Source organism: Fukomys damarensis, unplaced genomic scaffold, assembly GCF_012274545.1.
Source record: "Fukomys damarensis isolate Sample0158 unplaced genomic scaffold, DMR_v1.0_HiC HiC_scaffold_25, whole genome shotgun sequence".
In the NCBI taxonomy this organism is placed as follows: domain Eukaryota; kingdom Metazoa; phylum Chordata; class Mammalia; order Rodentia; family Bathyergidae; genus Fukomys; species Fukomys damarensis.
In genome coordinates this window covers 25,262,579-25,281,841 of record NW_022900937.1, presented here as the reverse complement: position 1 = coordinate 25,281,841, position 19,263 = coordinate 25,262,579, and the positions used below count along the sequence as shown (strand labels likewise).

General features: G+C 33.8%; 1 protein-coding gene across 3 annotated transcripts in view; it reads right to left on the bottom strand.

Moving 5' to 3' along the window:
- Positions 1-19,263, bottom strand: part of Scaper (S-phase cyclin A associated protein in the ER) — a 328,066-nt gene that overhangs the window by 205,508 nt on the left and 103,295 nt on the right. For all 3 annotated transcript variants that reach the window (XM_010626089.2, XM_010626097.2, XM_033756178.1), the window contains exon 20: positions 2,124-2,260. In XM_010626089.2, coding sequence (XP_010624391.1) covers positions 2,124-2,260 — 137 coding nt within the window. The remainder of the gene's footprint in view (positions 1-2,123; positions 2,261-19,263) is intronic.

Here is a 19,263-nt window from a genome sequence, read left to right as displayed (position 1 = left end):
AAAAAAAAAAAAAAAAAAAACGATCCAAACTGGAAACCCAAATGTTTATCAAGGGATGAATGGACAAAAAACTGTGATATTATCCAAACAATGGATATGTTTAACAATAAAAATGGAATAAATAACATTTACACACCAATAGCCTAATTTAAAAAACAGTACACTTAGCAAAAGCTAATTACAAAGGTGTGTGTTTTCATATGTGTGAATTTCTAGAACAGAAAAATGTAATCAATAAGAGACAGGAGATATGTGACTGCCTTGGGTCAAAGGCAGCAGAAAACAGGCCATGGAAAAGGGCAATGGGAATATTCTAAATTTTAATGGGCACAGATTACATGGGTATTTAGATTTGTCAAAACTCAAACTGCACAGGTAAGCTCTGTGAATTTCACTTAGTAAACTAAGTCTTAATGAAAAAAATCAATAGATATAGTTATACACATAAAAACACATCTGTGCCAAAATAGTGGAAGCAGCAGAGTTGTGTTTTTTACTACGATTATTTATATTTTTAAGGTTTTCTTCAATAAATAAGCACCACTTATTAAAAACAAACAAACAAATCAGGCCCTCAAAGCAGGCCTCATTTGAAAGATGACACTTGAAGAAAGACCTGAAAGGAGTGAAGAAGGAGCCCTCTGTTTGGTGCATGGAAAGAGCCTTTCAGGCACAAGAAACTGGACTGTGAAAATTGTTTCCAGAAGTGATGGAGGGGACTCACATTTCACCAGGCTCCCTGCCTGTGATGTTTAGTATGGGGCACAGCAGGGCTGGTCAGAGGTCTATAGCCACCCTTCAGAGAGAAGAGAAGCCCATAGAGCAAGGGGAAGCAGCAAAACTAGAGAGAGCTGTCAAAGCTAAATATCTCTTGATGCAAACCTAGCACTGTCTGTAATCAGACTGAATGTAAGGTGCAGGAGAAAGAGGTTGCAGATGACTGAGAAGGTTTAGATCCAGGTGAGAAGGTTCAGAACCAATAGAATTGGTTCACGAAGACAGAGATTATGGGATATGATGGGTTTTGTGGACAGAGGAAAGCAGGTCTGTCAGACATATTAAATTTGAGTGAAACTGAAGGTATAAAATTGGTAATCATCATCAAGTAGAAAGTATTAAAGAAAAGAAAACCAAAGAACAAGTGTCAGGAGGTTGGTAATTTCTTAGTATGAACTAGATATGAAGTAAGCTGTGAAACTATTCTTAGAAACCTGGAGTGATTTCAAAACTAAAATCAAGAAAGTCCTTTCTATTCTTTGTATTGATGGACCCTTTGAAATTAGCCCTGATTCTGTGAGATAAAATGGACATTTTGATAGATCATAATCTGGACATGGAAATGACAGAGAAGTAACTGTATCATTAACTATTATTCTAGTTCTGTATTTTTATAATCAATACTACGGGTCAAGTTTCTCCATCTTTGGAACATTTGGTAATAAAGGTGTAAGGATATATTCAGAATACTTCTTTCCAAACATCACTAGATTATCTACTAAGGAAGAACTCTATCTGTGTCCTCCAATGAGACTCATCAGTCACCAGATGACACTCAATGCCAGTGAGGTAATGATGTACTACATGGTTGTCTGATTTTCAGATGTCACTTCAGAGGATGATGATAAACTACAGGTCTGACAACTTGCTTTCCATTTTAAGATATTTCTAAAACTTTTTCTTGTTGTGACAGGCAACCAAATTGATTAAACTCAGTCATGGGGTTTGACACTACATCCAGCAGACTTCTATTTGTTGATTGCTATTGATTTTCTTTGATACTTCATTTAAAAATCAATAGTTGGAAAGAAAAATAGGCTTGGTTTACACATATTTAAACATACTACTGCATGCTGAAGGAAGCACAAGTTTGGCAGGACTCTGGCATCCAATTATAAGAAGAGCTCTTAACAGGTGAAAGCAAGGGCTTTAGATCGATACACAGTTTCTGTCTCAATCAAAGAAAGTGGCTATAAATTAGGCTCATCAGTGTTATTTCCAAGGCTTTTTGAAAGCAAACAACTTTAACCTTTTTTTTTTTTTTTTTTTTGGTCTTTCTTGTATTTACTTTAAAAGATATCTTATGAATACTCTGTTTTGCTTTGTTCTCAAAAATATTTAGGTACCTGGAGTTCATCCGAGCTTTTATCCTTTTGGCCTTTTTTTTATTTTTTTGCCTCTCTTCTCCATCTTTCACAGACTCCAAGGGAGCTGAACTTTCAACCACAATGTCAACAATATACTTCTTTAAAGAAAGATGCTCCTGCAAGATCAATAAATAAAATAATAACAATGATGAGTTTAAAAATATACAATTCCAATACACAAGACCAATAAATATAAAAGACTATACAGATGAAAAGTAATTGATATGAAATCCTGGTTTCCACAGTCACTTGGGAAAATTTTGAAGAATTTATTTTACTTGAGATTTCACTGCCTCATCACACCTTCACTGAACATCGATAGTATTAAAGGCTGAAAATACATGGACTGGATGCAATTCCCGTCCTCAAGTGTACTGTAAAAGGAAAGGTATATATATTTTTCTTTTCTTCTGTTATTTATGAACACTTATGCTCCTATCTGGGGCCAAGTCTTCCTCATATACACAAGATCTCATTTCTTCTTTTGTATATGAGTATTTCTCCTATTTTTAGCACCACTAATTTTCCCCTTTATACTTAAATCATTTGAATTTTTTCCACCTAAAGTATCTCAAAAGAAACCCCTTTCAGCTACCCCCCTTTTTTTAGTACCAGGGATCAAACTCTGGTCCTTGCATTTGCAAGGCAGGCAACGGAACCACTGAGCTAAATCCCTAGCCCCTGGCTACTACTCTTTTTTAACAAGATACATTGAAAATTTATCCTCTCCGTCTTTACTTCCTTAATCCTCATTCTCTCTTGAACTAATTTCAGCCAGTTTTTACCTTAAAATTTTTAGCATGGTACAAACTGTCCTTCAAAGCCACCAAAACTAATGGCTAACTCTTAGTTCTCATCTTGTTGAAGCCTCAGCCCTAAATATTACTCCTCCCTCGCAGAGAAGCTTTCTTCACTTGGCTCCCAGTCATTACACTGTCTTAATTCACTATCCCTTCTAAGTCTTCTTTGCTGGATCTTCCCCTCCCCTTCCCTCTTTTTTTTTGGGGGGGTATGGGGGCAGGTGAGAACCACTGAGCTGAATCCCTGACTCTCTTCTTCTTGAATTCAAATACTGGTTTATGCCAGAGCTATCATCAGAGCTTTCTTTTTCTCTCTCCATACTCATCCCTCAAAAGAAGTGGCTTAAAATATTATTTACCCACGAACAATGCTCAAATTGTATCCCTACTCCTGACCTTTTCCCTAAACTTCAAATATTTACATAAAAATATCTTCTCAAAAATCTCCTATGTAGAGAATTTCCATGACTAGCATTTCCAATATAAAATGTCCATAAACTCTTATGCTCTCTATAAAGTTGCCTAGAGTGTTTCCTATTTCAATAAATGTAAAAACTTGCATAAATGCACACATTTAATAATGAGCAAGTCATATTTAGTCTCTTTTCAAGTACAACCCAAATGTCAACCCCTAATTCAACTACACAATTCTGGCCACCATCACCTAACCTAAGTCACTTGTGACTCTCTCCCACCTGTATCACTTCCATAATCTTTTAACTGATCCCTCTATAAAAGCAGCCAGTTAGTATTTTAAAATAATTATCACATCACATAATTCCACTTATAAAAACTTGCTTTCTCATCACACTTAGGGTAAAATCCAAACACTCCACCATGACTAACAAAATCCTGCATCACTGACCTCTCTGACCCCATACACCCCTCTCCTTTTAAAAAAAGCATCCACAGTGGTCTTTTTGCTCCTCCTCATATTCTTCAGAAACATTAATACCTCAGGACACTAAGTGGTTCTCTTATGCAAGAATATTCTTCTCTTAGAAATTTCCATGGCCTCAGCTAAAATGACCATTCAATCTTTAAAAAATACCCTCTATTATTTGCTATCTCCCTACTTTGTCTCTTTTTCTTTACAGGATTTGCCTACATCGCACATTCATTACAGCCTCCTTTATTAGAACGTAAGTTTCTCAAGAACAATGACTTTCTTTCCTTCATGGATGTTTTTGTGTCTAGGACTATGCCTGGCACATGGCAAGCACTGAACAAAAATGTGTTAAGTGAATGAATAAAAAGAACATAATGTAACAAAAGTACTAATAAGAGCTTAGACAACATACACTACATGCTTCATATAAAATCATTCATTTAGTCCTTAGAACACACTTATAAGGCATGTATTTTAACTATGAGAATACTGAGATATAATAAAACAACTTGTCCAAAGTTAGATCAAAATCATGACTGAGTAATTTTGCAAACAGACAGCCCAAATTCAAACCTAGACAGTATGATTAGAGTCCATACTCGTGAGTTTTACCTTAGAGATAGAAGTGGAGCTGAGTCTGTATTGCACAACTGTGTTTACTTTTCAAATCATCAGCATACCAAAAGAGAAGTCCTCCTAAACCAAAAATTCACAGCCAAAAGAAAAAATATTCTCTTACATAGAGAAAGGATTATTTTCTCTGATAAACTAGGCCTATTATATATTATCTTTATATTTTGTAATTAATCAAAAACAATGAATGATAAGTAAACCCATCTACACATAAGTCAACTTTAAAAAAATAACCTGGTTCTTTCTTTTCAAAGGAAAGGGAAGAGAAAAGGAAGGGGCCCATTTCCCATAAGATGTATGGTATAATGCAAGTTGTGTGTGGACTCGCCATCCACATTATCACTTATGAAACACTTATTATGTGATTAGGAAAGGGCTGGATAAATTACAAACATTATTTCTTGTAATCTTCATAACATTAAAAGACAAGTGGCAGTATGTTTACATTTTACAGATGCTTAACAAATACAGAAAAACAACTCAAACATGTTTGGTATCATGTTCATGATCACAACAAATGTGAAGATCAAAACAACAACTGGCTCTCTTTATAAGATCAATTTTTTTCACTATTCAACATTCCTGCCCCCTAAATAGTTCACATAGGCTAGTCTCTGACATGTAATTTCTATTATTACACTAAAGAAAAAGAGTATTCTAAATGACATCTTTGACTTTTTGAAAGGTCCAATTATACTATTTTCAGCTATGTATAAATATAATTTACATGTCTAATAAAAACCACTAAGGATCCTAACAAACAGTGGCAGGCACCATATTTTGATTCTACCTATAATTATCCAAAGGCACACTTTTAAAATAGACAATTCATTTACACATGCATTCACACAAGCATACACATACAATACTTACATTAATTTTTTTTAATCTTAAAAATGATTAATATATTTTGGTTGACTTAACAGTAACAACTTTCTTAATACAAAAGCATTCTATATTATAGAAAAGATGGATAAATAAAATTAAGATAAAACCTCCTACAATTCTAATACCTAAAAAGTAACACCTAATATTTTGGAGTTCATCATTCTAAAGTACAACATTCTTTGCATATGTATATATTTTTATAAAAATAGAATGCAACATTTATAACCATTTGAACTCATTTTTCATATAATATTCTAAACATATATACTGACCATAAGTTAATATTTTACAATATAAGCTTATAGCTATAAGGTATTCCATTTTGTGGCTACACTAATTTTATTAACACCTTATTATTAGACATTTGAACAATTTAAATTTTTTAATACAATAATTAATAATATAACGGGCTGGGGATTTAGCTCAGTGGTCCGCTGACTGTCTCACAAGTGCAAGGTTCCAAATTCCATCTGTGGTATCAAATAAAACAAAACAAAACAAAAACAAAAACAAATATTCCTAGAGTTAATATTTAAACACAAAGCCAAGTATTCCTTTATGATTAAACCACCAAAATTAAATTCTTAGGTCACAAATGGCACATATTTTAAGGCTTCTGTAAAATATTCCCAAATTGAACAACAAAAAAAGGGAATTAATTTATGTCCTCACAAGTAGTTTGCCAATGCCTACTATTCCTATTTTGTTTGTAATTCTGCCAATTTGTTAGCCGAAAAAGTGGTATTTATGTTTGACCATTTGCTTATATTTTGTCTTTCTGTGACTTAGAATGAGTCTTTTGTTCAGCTTTCTATAAACATATTTCAAGTTTTTATGTATTTGCTTCTAATGGCTTATATTATTTTTCTACTTTTTGTAAGAGCAAGATGACAAAATATCATTAAAATATCTTTTATGATCAAGGAGGTGCACTGTTGAGCGTGATACAATATAACCAACAGCTATTTCTCTATTAAAACTGTGAAGGAACTAAAAAGGAAGATTTTGACATGGCTCCTGAAAGAAAGAATGTATGTAAAAAGGTTTTACAACCTTGATCGAGTAGTTCACTAAAATCCTTATAAAAGAGAATTCTGAGAATAATGACAGCAGAGTTTTAGATTCTGAATTCCTATATAAAAACCAGAAGATTAGTTTATAGGAAAGGAAAAAGCATAAAAATATTCACAATAAAACTAGGGGATGAGGAATCTCAAAAAGAATAGGTTTCAGTGTCTTTGGAGGAGAAATCAAAGGGAGATGACAAGGTGAAAAAAATGAAAGCTAAAAAAGGAAAAGTTGCACTAGAGAACCGAACAGAGAACAGCACTTAAAGTGAAAGGGGTCTAGGATGCAGAGGCAAGAGAGGGAGCAGTGGGTGCCTGCAGTGAGGTCTGTGGGGAGGAAAGGCAGTCCCTTGGCATGGCTCTCCGCACCAAACCACAGGCCTCCTCCTGGACAGGCCTCACAGGAAAAACTGATTAGCAAATAGGGCATGATGAAGACAAAGGGGAAATGCATAGATGAAAGCAGAACAGAAAACAGATCAGTAAATTTCAGGAAGCAAGTCATGATACTTTCCACAAAATGAATGCAACAGGAACCACTAGAGGTTAAAATAGCTACCCTGAAATATCTCCTCCTAAAAGGTTTATAAAACTAGCCAGATATGGTGTGTCAATTTGAGTAAGAAATACTCAAATTGGATCAGCATAGATCTGCATGTGGAAGACCAACTCTGGTATAAAAAGGAAATGAAGAAGGAAGGAAGGTTTGCTTCTGTTTCTTTCACAGTACTCTATCTAGTCTTAGCCTTGGACTCCATCTCCTGGCTTTCAGCACAGATTGTTCAGCCTCCAGCAAAGAGCTTTTGAGCCTTCCCTACCAGCCTCCTGATAAGGACTCACAGGGGACAATGCAGTGAGCTCCAGGCCTTCAACTGGATCCTTTGGATCTCCAGCACACAGACAGCTTTTGCGCTGTTCCACATCTGACTTTGTGGGTGGTCACTGTAAGCCAATTTTGTAAATTTATGTGTGTGTGTATTCTTGTATTAAATGTTTTTCTAGTAAGCATTGACTGATATAGTAAGCTAAAGTACATAACAGAAACTGTAATAAGGCAGAGGGAAAAATACAAATTACAATAACAAAAACTCAAAAATTAGGTCATAAAACTCAAAGATTGAAAACAAAAAAAATCCACTTAAGAAATGAAAATAAAATAGAAAACACATAAGAGTAAATAAACACAAATGCCTCAAACAAATAAAATATAAAAAAGAAACACATTTTAAATAAAAAGAGGGGCCGGGGATTTAGCTCAGTGGTTCGGTGGCCTGCCTTGCAAGCGCAAGGACCCGAGTTCGATCCCCGGTACCAAAAAAAAAAAAAAAAAGAAAGAAAGAAAAAGAAAAATAATTTATGACTAAATGGCAACATTAGAGAGGCAAAGATGTAACATACAGATAATAAATGATAGAATAATAAAATCCTTGAAAAATAAGACCAGAGCAAGAGAACAGATCAAATGTTAGAAATTTTAAATTAAGAAAACTTTCATGAAAAGAACATAATTAAAGATTAAAAGAGTAAATCACATATTGAAAACACTAACCCAGAATGGCTAATACCAAGACACATTCTATTAAAATTCTATTTTTTTTTAAAGAGAAAGAAAAAATTCTTTGGGCATTTGGGGACAAAAAGCAAGTAACTTACAAGGGGAAATTACATTACCCCAGATCTTTCTGAAAGCAAAATTTTAAGCTGGAAGAAAATGAAGTTATGTATTAGTTGTGCAAAGAGACATGTAAGCTAAGGAGTGTATACCTAAGTACAATTAATTTCCAAGTACAAAGAGCACAAATGAACTATCATCAACATTAAAAAAAAAAAAAACTTCAGAAGGTTTGCAAGTTTGACCCAAATCTAGGTGACTTAGCAAGACCCTATCTCTAAATAGAGAGAGAGAGAGAGAGAGGGAGATGTAGTTCAGTGCAAAGGCCCTAGGCTTAAGCCCCAGCACCACATTAATAAATATGTAAGTAAATAACCTCAGCAACTCCTTCTCATAAGCCTTCCTGAAGAATCCTAAAGAAAATGCCACAGAAAAACAAAATGAGTGAACATGAAGTTAAAGATTTATAAGGCAATTAACTTTAAACACAAAACTAAAGCTCTATATACATATATAAGTATGTACATGTATACAGGCATATGTATATAAGAATGTGTGTAAATACATGAATACAAATCACATACATTTTCTTTCTTTACCAAATATTCTATTTGCTATAACCAACCTGGTAGGGATTAGCATCCCTGATGATGCTGAAATATCATTTCTCAGTAAATACCCAGGGCCTCTTACCAAAGCCATTGATCATAAGTCTAAACACTACGCTATATCAGATAACAAGGAAGCTATCAAATATGAGTCTGACCATGTCAAAGAACTTGAGAACAAACTTTTGGAGGTTCCCATCAAGTAAAAGATAGCACAATATGAATTTCAAAAAGGAAAACTTCTGGAGTTTTTTCTGAAATAAGTAGCAACATATCTGTATTGATTCAATCACCTTACTTGCCTGATTCTCTTATATTGAGGATGGAAGAGGGCCAAAGTTAACTGACAACTGCAAACTGATGTATAACTCAAAACCAAAAGAGGCACACCACACTCTGCTTTCTGGAGCTACTTTAATACAAACGTTCCAATGTCTTTCCCCTCATCCCCAGCCACTTCTGTATGACAGGAAGTGCACCAGCAGCTTCGTCCACAAACCAAGAAGGGTGGAAAGCTCCTCTGGCTGATCTAGATCAAGAACTCAGCTCTTTAGATATGAGTGCCCCAACCTCTGTTCAATGTAATCACATTTCTTAACTTTCTAGTAAGTCTACCTTACTAAACAGCCAACTAATCTCAGAGCCCATTTTACTTAGCATTTAATAAATGTTCAGTAAAAGAACAAAAATAAAAATAATTTTACTTGTACAAAATCAACATAAGGCAATGAGAGATAGAAAAGAATTTTTTATAAAGAAATTCACTAGGGCTGGGGATTTAGCTCAGTGATTCTGCTGCCTGCCTAGCAAGCATAAGGTCCCAAGTTTGATCCCCGGTACTAAAAAAAAAAAAAAAAATTCACTAGAGTGAGATGCATAATAAGATAGCACAAACAGAGAATTAATTATAAAAATTATGGGAGGATCATGAAGATGATACTATAAAAATCTGATTAAATTTAAAATGTTAATTGTAAAATGTTAAATAAAAATTTAGTATTTAAATGTGTTAGGCAGTTTCTACTTGTGTAAAAGTGAGAAATTAGAATATAAAGGGCAAAAATTAGATCAAGATGTTAACGGGCAGCTGGGGCTGATGGTATACTGTAAACCCAGAATTCTGGGAAGCTGAGCAGGAAGATCATTCCAGCATGGCCTGGGCAACTTAGCAAAATATTTTTAAGATGTTTTTAAAATGGCTACTGATGTAGCTTAGTACAAAGGACCGTGTTCAATCCATAGTACCACCCCCCAAAACAGTTAATTAGCATTACTTAAATTTTACCAAATTAATGCTATTAAAGAAATACAAGGAAAAGCAAGCCCTATAGTCAATTTATATAAAGTTATAATTGTAGGATTATTTATTGTACAGAAGAGTGGGTACCACTGAGGAAAACATACTCATCTTTTATACCTATGCACAATTCCATTATGACACAGGCACAAATTAAAACAAAGATAAACAAAGACATAGTAACTATGATTTATTTTCAAAATGCAAATCAATCAGGATCAAAAATCTTCATAAAAGTCCTGGGATCTCCTTCCTTCCTAGTAACTTTTAAAAAATACAATTGCTAGCCTTGCGGAGTCCTGTACAATAACAAAAGAAGACATGTGGGAAGGGTAGGGGAAAGGTAATAAGGAAAAGGAAAAAAACAGGAGAAATGGAAATAAAATGTTTGTAAATGGAGAGGGGAGGAGGGGGTGAAGGGAGGGCAGGGACAAGGGGAAAAAAATGAGAATCAAGACCTGTCATGTAAAGGTACAAGGTCCCAATAATGAATGTAACTGTACTGTATACCTAAAATGTACCAATAAACTCAATGAGGAAAAAAAAACAAAAACACAAAAGAAGACATGAATCTTAGCCACATTTGATATGGCTGATTCTAAATAATGATTAATAGTAGGCATTATTTTCCTTTAGATGTAGAGAAACAGGTTGAGGAGAAACAGCAATGAACTATAAATGAAGAAATCCACATTAAAACAAAGTCTGCAACTCCAAACTGACTGACTTTTCTAGGTCTCAGTCTTTTAATTAGCAAAACATGGAGATTAGAGAGCTGGGCAGGGTGGCATCTACCTAATTCCAGGTACTCAAGGGCTGAGGCAGCTAACACTGAAAGTTCAAGGACAGCCTAAACCTTGTGAGAGTTTATCTCAAGGTAAAAAGGCCAGCTATGACTCAGCACTGCTTGGGCTCAATCCCTAGTGTTGAGAGGAGGGAAGGAGAAAAGAAGGAAGAAAAAAGGAATAGAAGAGATTGAGAATAAATACTAAAGCCTCCTTTTTCTGATATTCTAAATGTCAAGAAACACAGAAGCTACTTACTTATGACTATGCATTTATATACATAAGACCTATAGCTTTTAGGTCACAACTGTGAATTCTTACTAAAAGAAACATTGCTATAGTATGAAACACTAATAATGTATATAACAAAACTAATACCTATGTAGACATGATCTCATCAAAGTTTATACCCTTCTTATTCTTTTAATTACCTTTTATGGCATATCCGACCAAACCTCTGGCCTTTCTAACATAATTTACTATATTAAATGAAATAATTCCTTCTGGAGTTTATGACTTTAATATTCTATCAGACTCTTTCTAAAGGCTCTTGCATTTCCCTATTTTTAAAAGAGACATTAAAAAGTTACAGAAAGTTTCACAATCTTTGGGAAACAATGCAAAAGTTTTAAAACTAGGATAAGCAGGAAAATTAAAATGATATAGGATTTTATTCAATTGTCATTTTTACACACCTCTTAAAATTTGTCTCACAAAAATATTTCATAAAATATGGCCATTGGAAGTAACCTGCTTCTCGTTATTTCAAAATATAAAAATATGCTGTAAAATTGAGAATTTTCAAGGATATTATTTTTCTCAGATCAAAGGGATTGAAATACCTGTTTAGGAAAAGGGAAAAAGTATTATTACAATTCTACAAATGGTTTTTTGTTTTGTTTTGTTTTTGGTACTGGGAATCGAACTCTGGTCCTTGCGCTTTTGAGGCAGGCAGCGGCACCACTGAGCTAAATCCTCAGCCCTTCAAATGTATTTTCATTTGAAAATTTAAAATCTTTAATAGACTCTAATGTCATACAGCAGAAGCTCATTCCTCTGGAGCCAAAAGCTTGTTTGAAAGACCAGAGTAGATATCAAATTACAAATTTATGCAAATAAGAAAATAATACAAATGTTTTACGTTTATTTAGAAAAACAACTTTTTTCTCTCAACTTCGCCCATATACCTTTTGAATCAATTATGCAATCCAAAATTCAGTACCAGTTTATTCAAGAATAAAGTAGTTTTTCTTAAATTCTTCAAAATACATACCATTATTATGCTCTTTTTCAGGTTGCTGAGCACAGCATGAAACAATATAAGCAGGAGGCACATTCCAGCTCTCCTTGCCCCTCTACCAGAACAAGGATGGGCTGGAGGCTGAGGGACTGGGATGTATATTTGTTTTTCTGGATGACGATAAGATGAGAAAGAAAGCAGTAAGGAAGACACAAGAGCAGAAAAGCCATGGATGTGTCTGGGAAGGAAAATCAATGGGACCAAGAAAATTCAGAGGAAAAAAAGGAAAAAGGAAAACTTGATTTAAAACACAGACTTTTTAGACAGCATTTTAACCATATATTCTGAACAGTGAGTGCCCTCATAAATACAGCATATTGAAAACAGCTTACAGGTCCACCTCAATTTACAAACAATTAATTCAATACCTACTGTGTAGCAAGGGCTTAGGCTAACTGTTTAAGTAAAAAGGAACAATTTTCTGGACTCCAGAGTTTTACTCAGAATAAAACCAAGTGAATCTATAGTATTCTTTTGATCTATATCACTCCTCAAGAAAACTATTACAGGAGATTATCCTTCAGAAAGAATTTGAGGGAACTCTTTAAAGCTGATTTGTAAAACTGATTTCCCCCTGATGGCATTAGCTATATTACATAGACTCCTTAGATATGATCCAAACATTTTTCATGAATGAAAGCACCATAGAGAAAAATTAATTAATTCCTATTAGAATGAACATGATTGGAGATTTGAGAAACTGAAATTTATCCAAAATGGGCTCACTGTTTGGTGGCAGAGTATATAAGCAACTGATCAAGAAATGCTACATGGGGCCGGGGATTTAGCTCAGCCATTCGGTGGCCTGCTTTACAAGCACAAGGACCTGAGTTCAATCCCTGGTACCAAAAAAAAAAAAAAAAAAAAATTAAGAAATGCTCCAAAACATAAAAAACTTTGAATGTTTCATTACATTTAAATTGTTTAAAATGCTGTGAAACAGTAAATTTGAAAAATTCTGAAATATAATGCCTTTTATCAAATGATGCCCTATGTCACAACATGATTTTGAAAAATTAAACATACAGGGAAAGCAAACTTTTTAAACCAGACAGGGCATTTTAATTATACAAAAGATTCAACTCCATTAAGATCCCTTCTACAGATAAAGAAAACACATTTTTACAATCCATGTATTATATTGTTTAAAATGATAGATGAGATAAATGAAGCTAATGAAATACTGCAAAACAGACACTGTGCAAAAGAGAAAGAGGCATCTTCTGATAAGGATGATAGTCCACCATCTGTCCCCCTGCCACTCTGTGACAATTACAAATACTCCATCAGTTTTCTGATAGGTGGAGATGATGAATGAGGCAAAGCCTTCTTCTACAGATTCTCATGCTCCTTTCTGATCCAATCTGAGGTTTAACAGATGACTCAAAGAAAGGCCCAGAGTTCAACAGCTTATTAATTTATCATGCTGTGAAAAGCTCAATACTGCAACTAGCAATGGTTCAAATGTATTGAACTGCTCTAGAAATTAAAGGGTTTTTTTTCCTCAGAATATTCAGATTTCAAATACAGTAACTTGGGTTACTATCAGGCCCGCCCTTAGAAATAATTACCAGAGCCAAGAAATAATAATGCTATATATCACAAATAATATCACCCTTCAGTCCAAGCTCTGAGAGGGGGTAATGGTCAGAAACAGCTCTCCTCACCATCGAGCGCCTTCCCTGGCACTGAATGACAGGCATGTGAGGGTTCAGCTGTGTTACATCATAGCATGGCACTCAAGCCTCTGTGTTACACTGAAAAAAATACAGAAAAATGTACACTACACAGACACAAGAGTAAAGGCAGGGACATTTACTATATTCATGATAGACAAGGCAGGCTACAAAGGAAAGGATATCACCAGGTATAACAAAGATCATTTCATAGTAGTACAAGGGTCAATAAACCAAGAGGACATAATAATCCTTGGTATTTATATACCTAACGATGAGGCTTAAAACTACATGAAACAAAGGCTTATAAAACTGAAAAAAGAAACAGACAATTAAGATCAAAGAGTTAAAAACTCTTCTCAAAAACTAAGAGAACAATGAGACAAAAACAGCAATGATGTGTGTTAAAGCAGCTCTTTATTGTGAATAAACTATAATAGTACGTAAGATTCTAATGATATACTGACAATGTGAAATAGGAAGAAAGGGGCTAAAGATGTAGGGAAAGTGGGAAGGGTAAGGGAAAGCTAATAAGGGAAAAGAAAAAAATATGAGAAAATGAAAAAATGGAAATGAAGTGTTTGTAAAGGGGAAGGGGAGGGGTGAAGGGAGGGCAGGGACAAGGGGAAAACATGAGAACCAAGACCTGTCATGTAGAGGTACAAGATCCCAACAATGAATGTAACTGTATGATATAACTAAAATGTACCAATAAACTCAATGAGGAAAAAAAAAAGCAGCTGTGGAAGGGATGGATGTGTTCACTGTCTTGATCATGGTGACGATATCATGGGTGTGTGCATGCGCCAAAACTTACTAAATTATATAACTAAAGGTAAGAACAACTTCAAGAATGACAGTTATACAGTACTTCAAAGCTCTTTAAAAACACATTTCCAAGAAAAAGTTGTTCCTAAACCTTTAAATGAAAGATGACCAATTTTCAAATATCTTACAGTAAGACATATTGCAATGAAAATAACATCGTATGATATACTATAATACTATATCTGTGTAAAAAAAATCCTCAACTAAAAAAAGATACAAAAGGCTAGTATAACAGAACAAAATCCAACTGTAAGCTATAAGAATAAACTTATAACTATAAGAATAAAAATAAAAGGATAACAAATGAAAATATTATGACTAAAAGGGGATATAACTACAAAAGGAAACTGAAAAAATTTATCAGTAAAGTGATTTAAAAATCAAAACTATAAGCAGAAGAGAAACAGATTTGAAGCCAAAATCAGAAAAGACAAAGAAAGTCGCTAAATATTGATCAAAAGAACAATAACCCAAGAAGATATAATTATTATAAATATATACGAAATTTAATACTGGAGCACCCAATTTTATATAACAAGTACTACCAAAAACAAGTATTGCCCCAATAGAGCAACAGTGAATGACTTCTATATTCCACTCTCACAAACAGAGAGAACATCTAGACAAAAAAAAAAAAAAAATCAACCAAGAAACATCAGAGTTGAATTATATTACAGATTAAATGAACTTAGCAGACACCTACACATTCCATCCAACAACTACAAAATACAATCTTTTTGTCAGTACATGGAACTTTTTCCTATATAGGTCATATAGTTAGGCATAAATAAAGTGTTAACAAAATCAAATATTTTCATGCATCTTATTAGAGTAAAATGGAATGAAACTAAATCAAGAGCAAGAGAAACTACAGAAAATAAACACATGGAGATTGAACAACATTTTCGAGTACACAGTGAGTCACTGAAGAAATAAGGGAGAAATTTCAAAATTCAGTGAATCAAGTGAAAACAGAAACAACACATAACAACCTGTGGGATACAGTGAAAGTAGTAATAAGAGGAAGTTTATAAATATGGGCGCCTATATTAAAATACAGGGATCTTAAATAACCTAATGATGCATCTAAAGGTCCTTGAAAATGTGAACTAAATCTATAATCAGTAGAATAAAATGATAAACATCAGGCAGAAAGTCTGAAAAAACAATATAAAAGATAAATAAAACTAAAAGCTAGTTCTTTGAAAAGATTAATAAGATTGATAAAAATATTTTTTAAAAAGCTAAGCTGACCAAAAGATAGAGGAGATACAAACAAAATTAGAGTAAAGGGAGATATTATATTATAACAGACACAGTTGAAATTCACAGGAACCTTAGGGGGTACTTTGAAAAACTACATGCCAATAAATTGGAAAATCTGGAAAAAATGGACAAAGTTCTAGAAACATAAGACTTATCAAAAATGAAGCAAGAGGATATTAGAAATCCAAAAAGATCAATAACAAGAAGTGAGATTGAAGCAGTAATAAAAAGCCTCCCAACAAGAATCTAAACAGTTCAAAATAAGAAATGAGACTGAAACAGTAATAAAAACTCTTGAAACAAAGCAGTCCAAGACTGGATAAAGTCATTGCTGAATTTTATCAGACCCTTACAGAAGAACTAATACCATGGCTCCTCAAATTATAACATAAATTAGAAAAGGCCAGAACCCTTCCAAAGTCATTCTATGAAGCTGGAAGTACCATGTTATCAGAACCTAATAAAAACACCACAAAAAGAATATGACAAACCAATATCCCTGATGAACGTAGATGTAAAACTTCTCAATGAACTACTAACAAAGCAAATTCAATATAACATTAAAAGATTAAATTCCATGATCCAAGTTGGTTTCTCTGCAGGGATGCAAGGATAGTTTAACATACCTAAATTAGTAAACATAATATAGCAAATAAATAGAATGAAGGATAAAACTCACATGCTCATCAACAGATGCAGAAAAAATAAAATTCAACACCCTTGCATGATACTCTGAATAAATAAAATGTAGACAGATCGTAATTCACCATATAAAAACAATATATGACAAACCCATAGCCAACATCATACTGACTAGCGAAAATCTGAAAGCATTTCCTCTAAGATGAGGAACAAGATAAAGTTGTCGATTTATACCACTCTTACTCGATATACTGTGTGGTCAGGGATTTAGCTCAGTGGTTCCTCTGCCTGTCTCACAAGCTCAAGGACCCGATTTCAATCCCCGGTACCAAAAAAAAAAAAAAAAAAAGACTACACTGTGGACCCTTGTTACGACTAGCCTTACATATGGACAGCTTGGGTTATGATCAGAATTTTTAAGTTACAATCTGAACGCCAGTTACTTATGCTACCAGATGGCCTCAGATACGGATTTAACCCTTGAAGAGTTCTGGAAGGAAGATTACAACATCCTTTTCCTGAGCAGGGTTGAGAAATCCTAGGTCAATGTCTCTCCAAGGACACCGAGATCTGCCTATGTACAGGAGAGAGACTTTGAAGGCTGTGTAGAGGAGGCTAAGCCTTCAACTGACCAACCTGAGTTAAAACCAGCCCTCAGGAATGAATTAAATTTGTAAGTCAAGGGTCCACTGTAGTACTGGACTCAGTACAGCAAGCGAACAAGAGAAGGAAATGAAAGGGATACAAACAAGAAAGGAGAAAATCAAATTACTTCTGTTTGCAAATAATATGATTCTTTGCCTAGAAAACACTGGAGTCCACCAAAGTCTCTTAGAAACTGATAAATTCAGCAAAGTAGCAAGATACAAAAATGAATATACAAAAAATGGTAGCTTTCCTATACACCAATAATAAACTCATCGATAAAGAAATCAGAAAAGTAATCCTATTCACAATAGCCTCAAATACATACACATATATACTTATGATAATCACTGATATATATATATATATATATATATATAAAATCACATTTTATACCTAGAGTATATACAATTTGTCAATTATACTTCAATGAAACTGTGATTATAAGCAGTGAAAGTAGAAAGATCATGTTGACAAGAAAAATGACAATCAGGTCTAAGTAAACTAGTATTTCAAAATTATTGTGATTATTTATTTTGCCTTTTCACACGTGGTCTTTCCCCACAAAGCCCAGTTAGAAAGCTGATTGTAGTATGTTCTAAAATAAATGCAAGAAAAAAAGTGCTTCATAATAATCAACTTTAGATAAGCAAAATTGAGTATGTGTAGCAAGATTTATAGATGAAGGCTTACAAACCAAACTATTATCTTGAGAGCTATTATCCTGAGATTTGATAAATTTATCTGTCTTTTCATTTAGCACACATATAATCAGCCCTTTAAAGATCCAATTTCTTATTGTTCTGGAGTCCAGGAAGTCTGATATCAGGCTGAGTTCTGGTTGGTGCTCTTCCTGGCTTTCTCACACAACCACCTTCTTATAGGGTACAGAGGGTTTGAGTGGGCTCTAGAGCACAAATTTGGTCAAGAGAGATCTACCTTCACAATCTAATTACCTCCCAAAGTCCTGACCACCAAGTACTACTGTCAGGCTGGAGAGTAGCAATCTAACAGATGAGCTTTGGGAGGAAGAAAACGTTCAGTCTATAGGAGATGTAAAGCATTTTTATTCAAAAAAGGCTGGATACTTACTAAGGAAACTATTTCAATTATAGATCAAACCAAGGTTTAAAACAAATTAGTGGCCTAGTTAAATTTTTTTCCTCAAGTCAATGTAGATGACTAAATCAGCCATGGATATTGAGCTACATACTCTCTGCACATACAGTAATATGTAGTTACAATGTCAGTGAGCTCACCCTCCAGCTTTAAAAAGTTAGATCAAATATATAAATTAATAATGAGCTATACATATATGCATTATATATATATAAATCATATATAAAATTTCCCATACTATTAAAGAGAAAATGAAGGCAATAGAAACTACACTTTAAAAGAAAGAATAAGATGTTTCAAAATAACTTCTCAAATTGATATAAACTTACTAAACCTATTTGAGGTATTAGAGGGAAAAAAATACCTTAAAGACTTAAATGACTTCGAGTTTGTTAATTTGGCTTAATTTTCTGTTATTAGGGAAACAAGATATTTCTTGATGTGATTATAGAAAAAGTAAATACTTCTGCTTCTACATATACAGGTCAGAAATATAAGGCAATTAATGAGTCTATAAGGAATTATCTGTTATTTCCCAGACTGTCATCAATTCTGGACAACATCTTGCCACACATTTCCACCTCAATAGCAGGCACACTCTGATCAAAAAGATCAGCTTATGATACAGTACCGTCCAACATTAATAATACTAGATTCAGTTTTGGTTTGAAATTTACTTTGTTTGCAAATAAGATTGCTACCCCTGTTTTTTTCTGGGCTGTATCATACCTCTATGAATGTAAAATATCTAATACCTGCTTTATGATACATAGTAGGGACTGTGCTTTATCAGAGCTACATTTAATGATATTACTCTAGAATGTTATCTTTCCAGATGATGATTAAGAGACTAATAGAAAAAATGGTGCCAGGTACCACAACAGCAACAGAACTTTGCTGTTTTCTGGATATTATTCTTTTCTTTGTTTTTTGTTTTGTTTTGTTTTAATGGAATGTGCTGCTTATAATTTTGTTCAAATGACTGCAGAAACTGGAAAAGCTGTTGCTGCTTTCGATGCATAACATACTATTATTAGTCTTTTTATATAAATATACATATATAT